A 9,633-nucleotide genomic window follows, 5' to 3' on the forward strand; every position below is an offset into this window, starting at 1 on the left:
AAATCAGATCAAATTAACTCAAAAATCTGTCTGCTTTTTTCCTCCCTGTCATTTAAGTCACCCTTAAATTCAGAAGAAAGAGTTTGAGTTCGTTTTACTGGCAGCACCCAGAAACATACTCATGCCTAAAGAGTACTGCTTCTGAAACGTCCTTTGTTTGAGAGGTTTTAACGGGGAAAAGAGAACCCTAAAAGCCTTAAATCACCGGGGGAGAACACACGAGTTCAAAACGGAGGGATGCCCTAACAAATCCTTCCCCTTTCTTAGGAGACCGGCCGCTGGGAGCATTACTCACATCTTCTGGTGTATAACAACACTCAGAATTTGGGGGAAATAATAATAATAATAATAATAATAATAATAATAATAATAATAATAATAATAATAATAATAATAATAATAATAATAATAAATATGTTCGCTGTGACAACACTCTGCGAAGCTGCGGGGCTGTGGAGCGGCCAGAGCCCGGCGCGCTGCGGGCCGGGGCCACTGGAGGGCACTGGAGCCCCGCGCCCGGCCGCCGGCAGGGAAAGGCAGTTTTTTTCTCTTTGAGGTCCTGTCATTCCTGTGTAAACAAGTTACGTTCAAGTGTTTAGGATATAAATTACGACCATGCAGGCTTGCCTCGGAAAGAATGTAAACACAGCACTGTGGTCGGAGCAAACTCTGAAACTGACTTTATAATTTATCACAGGCCCTGAGAAGCTCAGGGAAGAAAAGGGCATGTCTGAGCATAAATGTGTATTTTAAAGATGAAGAGTTTTATCTCTATGTATAATCACATAGATATAATTTATATATATATGTGTGTGTGTGTGTGTGTGCGCATGCACGCATATATATATATATATATATATATATATATATATACACTAGTATGTGTGCCCAGAGAATTTTGCTAAAACTCTCTCCCCTTTTTCAGCGCTTGGGTGCGGGGCCGGGCAGAGTCGGTGCATGTACGGGGACAACCCTGTCCCCGACCGACGGAACGGTCTGCGCGGGGATGGTGGCCGTGCCGAGCTGTCCCCGGGCCGGGCCGTGCTCTGCGGGGTGGGCTGGGAGCGCAGCCCCGGCCGTGGGGCTGGCTGAATGCACAGATGAGCGGCTCCTGGCGCCCGGCTCCTGACCCCTCGCCATCCACGGGGCACGGCGGCACGGTGGGGACAGGGGTCGCTTTGCTAGGGAGGCTTCGGGGGCTCCCTTTTCTTTTTTACTTTGTTTTTTTCTTTTTCTCCCCTCCGGCCAGGTTCGCTGCCCACACATCTGTCGGTGCTTGCCCCAGACCCTATCGAGGCACGGTTTTACCGCCGTCCCCCCCGACATACCCTCTCGGGTCCAGGCCCGCATTGCACAGCGGCTCCTGCCCCTACACCCGGCAAAGTCCCGTCGGGGCACAAAGGGATTCCGAGGGGACTATGGGGAAAGGGGACACGGGGACGACCAGACATATCCCTAAAGAGCGGGGAGGGCGTTTCAGACCTGCAGGCGCCCTCCAAGAGGGGGTCATGCAGTCCCGACCCTACTGCTTTTGTGTCCTCTACCTCGGTTATTTCAAAGTCTATCCAGAGGCAGTGGAAAGTAGGGTGGGAAGTGGGTGATGGTGGGAGGTGCAGCCCGGAGACCACGGCACTGGCCTCTTCGGGTCTATCTCTCGCTCTCCTCCTCCGCCTGCAGTGGCTGAAGGATTTGGGGTTGCATCTCTAACACTCTCGGATACTGGGGTGGAAGAGTTTTCTCAGAAGGAGCCAAAGGAAAATAAGTGCCTGTCCAGCGATAGTCGTTATATACATTTTATTTGAAAAAAAATTTTTACATCAAAATATTTTGGCAAACTGTAAAAAGTATACATAAGTGCAAATATATTCTCCTTTTAAAGCAATAGTGTGTGAGTATACACGAGATTTATTTAAAATATTTTTTTAAAAAATATTGTGGTAGAAAACAACTTTTGTAAAAATAAAAAACAAAACGTTGTATTGCTGCAATACTGGAAAACATTTTGAACTTTTCCTACAGTCTATACACGAAAGGGCTAAACAATACTGTTTTAATAATATCAATCGGTCGGTGCTGAAGTCCATACAAAGTGTCCTTGGTGGGGCTCGGGGAGAGAACACAACAAAAAAGTACAATTCCCGCTAACGCAGTAACAGAAGGGGGTGTCCTCGCAGGTGCGGAGACATTTATTTTTCTTATACAAAGACACTTTCTCGTATAAAAATATTCCGGATTGTTCCCTTTCCCAAAGCTCGGTTCTTTAGGAGATCGCAGAAAGGCGTTTATGATTAAGCTGGTCAGACTTGGCATAAGGGCACTTACGTCCCCCCTAACCCAAAACATCACGCAAGGCATTTTTCTTTTAGTAAGACCTTTGGAGCATTATATCGGCCGTACGTGTCCTTCGGGGGGTGGAGCGGGACCGAAAACTGCTTCCTTAGGCAAATTTGCTAAGTGACTCGTGTACTATCAATGCTATCAGAGTGCACATTATATTTAATCTGCGTGGGTCCGTCTACACCTCGGCTCTGTTCAGTGACACCTGATTGTCTCTGTTGGGGCGCTGTCCTCACATCACGCAGGGCTTGATGTCTTGACAGACGCTTTGGTGGTGGTGATGGTGGTAGTAAGATCCACTAGCGGAAGGGTGAAACGAAGAAATGCCATTAAAATTGAGGACAAAATCTTTCCTGTCACACACCGGGGAGGGATGATGCTGGTAGCGAGGCAGTCCCACTGCAAGAGAAGGAAATAACAAGAGCTGCTCAGAAGTCGGAGGGTTTTGCCCGGGTGGAGCAGTCCTTCCTCCCTCACCAGCAGGGAGGTGAGGCTGCCTGCACAGAGCTGGCACACTGCTCCCTTACCCCCGGTCTCGGCTCCCCCTGCCAGTTTTGGTAACTCCCCTTTGGCTTTCTTGGCAGAGGACTTGCACTCTTCCCCGGGGGCAGAGCCTGACCTGCTGCGGGGCAGGGAGATCGCGGGTTCCATTGCCCCGAGCGAGGAGGGGAAGCAGATCCCACGGGGCCCCACATCGCCTGCAGGTCGGCTCGGTGCTGCACCCGTGCTCGTACGAGCCCCCGAGCCTGCTGCGCGGGGAGGTTGTAGCCTACACAGCCGTGTGGCACCAGGTTGAGGAAAGGAAGGCATGCAGAGGTGGATGCCCACGGACACGTGCCCGGCGGCATCCCGGGCTCACGGACCCCTCTGAGCATCCCTCCTGCGTGGGCACACATGCACTGCTGTCTGTCTGCCCTCTGCCTGGGTACTTATCAGCGTGGAGGGGTAGTTAACCTCTGCATGGGGGGTAGAGGAGAGAGTGTGTGTTTTGTGCGTGTGTGTGAGAAAGAGGAGACGACGCCACTTGCGTGTTTTCCTGCGTGCACAACCGTTTGAGCCCGATTCCCATCTTTCCTCGCTCTTCTCGCTCCCTACCCCGTTCCTGGGAGGATTTTGCTTCTGACTTGAGCGGCTGCAGGTTGAATACCAGTCAGGATCCAATTGTGTGTTGATACAGTATGTATTTATTTATGTGTGTGTGTGTGTAAGAGCGTTCACGCCTTTTCGCGTGTGTGCTTTCATAAACATAAAATACACCCTACGGTTCATCAACAACAACAAGCCAAGTACATCCGTGGCACCGACATGTAAATGACCTTGCAAATTCTCATTGTAATTTCCCACAGCCTAAGGCAGCCTTTCGGGGGCCGCATGGGAGTCGCCACCCCACCCCCAGCACCGAGCTGTAAGGACCGTGCTGAGATCTTTGGTCTGGCAGGGTTCCTACTGGATTCGGCTGGGAGGGGAGTATTGCCAGAGCAAGGCCCGCAGGGTAGACCCAGAGAGGGTTTTGGTTTGGCGTGTGGATGTCAAACTCGGCTAGCGGGATCCTGTCAAATATGACCGAGGGTCAAGGGGAAAAAAAAAAAAAAAAAAAAAAAAAAGGCGAGGAGGAAAAAAAAAAAGAAAACAGCAAAAAAAGGGCAGGAGCGTGAGGGAGTGGGCGGGGGGGGGGGGGGGAAGAGAAAAGGGGAAAGAAAAAGAATAAAACAGGAGGGAAACGTCCCCGGTTTTCCTCAGGATGGCGGAGCCGAACCCTTTGGCGGCGTCGGCCGGCGGCGCGCATAGCCCGTTCTTCTCCGGCATTGTCCCCTCCTTCACCCCGCAGAGCTCACTTTATAAAAGTGATTATTTCGCTGGATTTCCTCGGCTTTCTAATAACCCTGCTGGTATGCTCACCATAAACTGGGGCACTTTATTACAATCCTGATTCAATCATTTAGCAGGATTTAATAGTCTGCGAAAAAAATCCCGCTCCCCCCGCCCCCCAGCTTCAAAATCCTTTTAGCAGAACCAAGCCTCCTGTTTCCAATTTTTGCCTCTCTTATTCTTGGGTCTGATATAAATTCACGGTTTTAAGTCCTCCTTGGCGCTGTCATGGGTAGAGAATTATTGACCGATCAACAGTGATTGCCACCGAATTTGCTTTGCATTTAACTAAGAGAAAGGGAAAGGCGAATTTCACTTGCTACTGCTTTTGCGGGGACAGGAGGAGAAAGATTATTGCTGATTACAAGAACAAATAAAAGAGCTCGGATCATTCTCCTCCATCTCCTTTCACTCTTCTGAAATATTTGTGCCACAGCAATTTTACGTATTATGCACAAATAAGGATTGCATCCACTTCTAAAAAAAATAAAATAAAGAATTTGGTTTGATTTTTTGCTCAGTTAATCAAGGACTGGGTATGGTTTGCACCAAAGTCTTGGGCCCAGATACTGAAGCTGTAGAAAATAAGCAGAGAAACACCATTTTGCAAAGTGATGGCATTAAATCTGAGCTGCTGGAAACGGACGCTCGTGGTCGGCATTAAGACAGCGTCCAGCGGTCCGTGTGGGTCCGTATCCGTCCTTGAACAGAAACAATTCGGATTTAAACCTCCCCGGCCTCGGAAACCTCAGTGGGACCCCAGGAGGACCAGAATCCTTGCTGTCTCTCCCTCTGCTTTTTGTTTTGTAGTTTTGTTTTGGGCTGTTTCTGGATGAAAGTTTCTCTTCCAGGAATTTCTCTTCAGCTTTCTTACCTCAAGTGTCAGGCAGAAGGAGGGGGCAGCTGCCTCCCAGCCCCGGTCCCCGGCCCACTCCCACTCCTGCACCACGCGTGGCCCCATGGGCCCTGCGTAGCGGACTGTGCGGCCGCAAATAGTATAACAAACAGAGGGGGGGGAGAAAAATCCAGAGAAAGAAAAAGAAAAGGAAACAAAAATCCGTGCAAAAACAACAAACCAAAGCAGAAATTCCTAACGGAGAATGTACGTAGTTCGGCGGGGGATGCCCTTGTGAATCCGCCGGCCTCTCGCCCCGGCTCTAAAAAGCATGTGGAAGGACGCCCTATAGCTCCAAAAAGTTGGTCTAAACCTCAGCAGCAGAGCGTGCGGGCACAGAGGAGCCCAGCTGGGGACGCATCCCGTCCGCTCTCTCCCCTGCGCCGAAACACCGGTAAGACGGCGGCCCGCTCTGCAGCCGCCTCTCCCCCAGAAGGCATACCAGGAATATTTAAGGGTTTGGGTCTTTTGTTTTTAAGGGAGGAAAGTCTGCAACTGCTTGTTCTCCCCTGGCAGCCTACGTCCCATCTGCGGTGATGGCCGAGCGGCTTGCACGGCGGCTGCCCTCCCCGCGGCGACAGCGGGCTGCGGGGAGGGAGGCCAGGGCAGGCTGCGCTCGCAGAACGACAGGAGGATGATTGACAGGCGCCCGGGGAGGGGGCGGGAGGGGACGCAGAGCTGAGGGTCGCCTGTATTTGTTACTTGTTGAAATTCCCATAAAATTGAACAAGACCCCTCTCTCACAGGGGTTAAGTCAGGCTAAAATCCTCTTCGGTGTGGTCCAGCCCAGACTGTCTTTGTTTGCTTAACCTCTGGGACCCGCGTTTAAAAGGGCTATTTGGAAAAATTCCCCGTAAGAGCCCAACATCTTTTACCCATTTTTGTGCTCGGATTTTTCTGAGCAGACATTGTCTGTAATCACCAGCAGGGAAGGGGGTGAGGGGGTGGGAGACAGCGACCAGAAAACTCTTTTCCTCCGGTTGCAGAAATACACTCGATCCTCTTTAATCTTTCTAGCATTTTTTAAGATAAGCGGGTGGATGCTGTTAGAGGATTTTTATTTTCTTTTTAATTCCCTTCTTCTTTTCCTCCCCCGGTATGGTTTAGAGGATAATACTTGACGCCTTTTTTTGATTACTCCCGCGGCCCGTCTCCGCGGAGCGCGGTTTACCGAGGCGGCGGCGATGCCCGGCGGCGCTCCCCGCTAACTGAAGCCGCAGCACGACGCGGAGGGGCCAACCCTGCACATGTCGCCGGCACCGGGAGAGGGACGCGCAAACTGGGATGGAGCCGGGACGAAGCCGGGCTTTCCTCGGAGTGCTCCTTCTCGGCGCTGGGCAAGCCGGAGGGATGCTCGCAGCCGTGCCCACGGCCGCCCCCCTCAAACAGCCCCCCTGTCCCGAAACAGAACAGCTCCAACCCACGCGTATTTTTTTTCCCTCTCGCAGACAATGCACTTCTTTTTTTTCCGACACCGCGGTGGTCCGGGGGTTCCCCGCGCGAAACCTTTGTCGCCGGCGAAAACGCCCTCGGGCGCCGCGCTCCCCGCCGCCCCCGCCGCCCCTCCGCGCCCCTACCTGAGAGGTCGTCGCGGGGGCTCTGGTGCAGGTACCCCTGCTCCAGGGAGTAGGAGGGCACGCTGGAGTGGATGCCGGAGGAGGCGGCGTTGGCGGCGGGGAGGCCCTGCTGCTTTATGTAGGGCGAGGCCCCCGAGGCTGTCCAGTGAGCCGAAGGGCTCGTGTAGGGCGAGTGGCATTCGATGGCGCTCGCCATGGCCGGCGACGAGGGCACGGGGCTGCTGCTGCTGTCGGGGCCGTAGTCCCCGTTGGCAGTCACCGGGCAGCTGGCCATGTAGGTCGAGCCGGGGTTGGGGGACATGTGTGGGACGTGGTGGCCGCCGCTGAGTCCCTCGTAGCCGCTGGCCATGGCGTTGGGCATCATGTCGAGGTTGTAGCCGTTGGAGTGGCAGGCCAGCGAGGCGGGGGGCGCCTGGAAGTCGAAGCCCTGAGGGAGGATGGAGGCGCCGAAGCCCAGCCCGTTCATCATGCGGTACATGGGCTTCAGCGCCTGGCATTTCCTCCTGAAGCCGCGGGGCCGCCGTCGGAAGGAGCCCTCCTCGAACATGAACTCGCTGGCCGGGTCGATGGTCCAGTAGTGGCCCTTGCCCGGGCGGCCCAGGCCCTTGGGCAGCTTGATGAAGCACTCGTTGAGAGAGAGGTTGTGGCGCACGGAGTTCTTCCAGCCCTGATAGGAGCCGCGAAAGAAGGGGAAGCGGGCCTGCAGGAACTGGTAGATCTCGCTGAGGGTTAGGCGCTTGGAGGGCGAGCTCTGGATGGCCATGACGATGAGGGCGATGTAGGAGTAGGGGGGCTTCTCGGGCCGCCGCAGACCCGAGCTGGCCTTCTTGCTCTTGGAGGACGCCGCTGCCGCCGAGGAGGAGGAGGAGGAGGTGGAGGTGGAGGAAGAGGAGGTGGAGGTCTCCAGGGCGGAGGAGGGCGGCCGGCTCATCTGGAGAGCTCCGGGAGCCGGGCTGCAGGAGCGGAGAGGGACGGGGGGCTCCAGCCGCTGCTGCCCGCTCTCGGTGGTCATCTGGCGGAGGGAGGGGAATGGGGCAGGGTGGGGTGAGGCTGGGAGGGAAGGGGGGGAGCCGGGCGGGGTGGGTACCGGGGCGGGGGGTGCCCTGAAGGGGGAGAGCGGGGGGGGGCGGTGGGAGCCGCTGTCCTCCGGGCACCTCCTCAGCGCGGCGGGCGGCGGTGGGGCGGCGGCAGCGTCCTGCGCATCCCTCCCAACGGTCCCTTGCGCAATGGCTCCTCTGCTTTCCGCCGGAGCCAGGCACTGGGCGGGATGGACCGGCCCAGCCCCGGCCCCGGCCCTGGTCCGGCCCCCTCCCTCCCTGCGCCGCGCCGCCCGCCGAGGCTCCGCTCAGCGCCGCTCCGCTTCCTCCTCTGCCCCCCACCTGGGGACCATCCCGCTGCCTAATCCGGCATAGGGAGGAAGCGCAAGAGGCTGCCCCCCCCCCCCCCCGTCTCTTCTGCGCTGTTATTCTTTCATATATAGTTTTTTCTTTTTTTTTTCTTTCTTTTTTTTTTGTTTGTTTGTTTGTTTAAAGCACAGCGCGATCGCCTATCAGTTCCTTCAATCTTGATATTAATTTTTTTCCCTTTCCCTGCAGAGCCCCCTAAATCCGGCCGAGAAATCAGCAGAGATAGAGGGAGGCAGAGGGGGAGCGAGAGGGAGAAGAAAGAGACCACCCTTTTTCCAGCTGGCCTCTGTCCACCCGTCATCTGGGCAAGAGGCGCTGCTGCTTCTGCTGCTGCTGCTGCTGCTGCTGCTGCTGCTGCTGCTGCTGCTGCTGCTGCTGCTGCTGCTGCGGCACCATCCCCGGCTCGCTCCCGCTGCCGGACTAGCACCGGTCCCGCTTACCGCCCTCCCGGGGCTCCCTCGGCCCCACAGGCACCCCGCTTTGCCCTCTGCTCCCGGCACGGCCCCGGGGCGAGGCGAGCGGCGGCCAGCCCTGAGCTCCGCCGGAGCGCCCCGGGACACACGGGTGCTGATGAGGTCGGGTGCGGGCGTAGACGTGTGTGAGGGGATCGCCCATCCTGCGGAGCCCGAGGCAGCAGGGTTTACTGCTCCTCAAGCCTGCAAGACATCTGTTTTTTAAGACTTTTCGCTATCCCTTTCCACCTCCCATGGCCTTATAAAATGTCATTCATTTTATAGAGCAGCAGGGGTAGAGTCCGAGGACCAGGGATGCGCCCTCCCTCCACGCCCCGAGGACGTTCCTGCGGTGCACAGGATGGTTCACGCGTTCTGGCAAACGCCGTTTGCCGGGGGAAACGGGGCGCCGGAGGGGGCAGGGACGAGAGGGGCCGGCGGAGGCACAGGCCTGCTCACGAATGATGGAGGAGGCTCCAGAATCAAACTGGAGACGCAAGGAGGACGGCGGCAGGACAAGAGGCAGAGCAGACAGGGATGCTGGAGCAAAGAACGAGGGTGGGAAGGACGCGGGCAGAGCGGGACGCCGTGTCAGCGGCGTGCCTGCAGTGCTCTGTGTGTGTCTGTGCGTCCGTCTGTCTCCAGTGCAGCTTCGTGCTGAGAGCTCGCTGGTGGGTAGGGGCAGGGAGGGGGTGGGGCTGGTCCCAGACAGTGACCTGCAGTTGAGTGGAAGCAGGCTTTTTCCATCAAACTCTGCCTGGATACCACACACAGAGCCCAAGTGTCAGTTTACTGCCCTGAGCCCAGCTCCTTTTCCCTAAGCTCCACAGTAATTAGACAAAGAAAACCTAAATTAACTGAACAGGCGTCGACAGCTTCCTCCAGATCACCACTGCTACATACATGGGAATGTGTCCGAAAATGACTTGATTGTATCTGAGGATAAGCTAAGAAAAACACTACCAAGCCCGGCAACGTTTACGACACATTTTTAAAAGAAGAAATAATCGCTCGGTCCATAGACCGTGTTTACCTTTGCTGAGGCATCGATTTGAATTGTTCTCATAATAAAAAAAAAAAAGAAAAAAAAAGAAAAA

General features: G+C 55.2%; 1 protein-coding gene across 1 annotated transcript; it reads right to left on the reverse strand.

Moving 5' to 3' along the window:
- Positions 1–1,779: 1,779 nt before the first annotated feature.
- FOXF2 (forkhead box F2) lies at positions 1,780–7,964 on the reverse strand. The gene is made up of 2 exons (XM_066187146.1): positions 6,679–7,964; positions 1,780–2,736 (listed from the first exon to the last, which is right to left on the reverse strand). The coding sequence occupies exons 1-2, from the start codon at positions 7,688–7,690 to the stop codon at positions 2,570–2,572; spliced, it is 1,179 nt and encodes a 392-aa protein (XP_066043243.1). The 5' UTR covers positions 7,691–7,964; the 3' UTR covers positions 1,780–2,569.
- Positions 7,965–9,633: the final 1,669 nt, after the last annotated feature.

This window comes from Chamaea fasciata, unplaced genomic scaffold, assembly GCF_029207755.1.
Source record: "Chamaea fasciata isolate MVZ Bird 193981 ecotype frontalis unplaced genomic scaffold, bChaFas1.0.hap1 SCAF_1, whole genome shotgun sequence".
In the NCBI taxonomy this organism is placed as follows: Eukaryota; Metazoa; Chordata; class Aves; order Passeriformes; family Sylviidae; genus Chamaea; species Chamaea fasciata.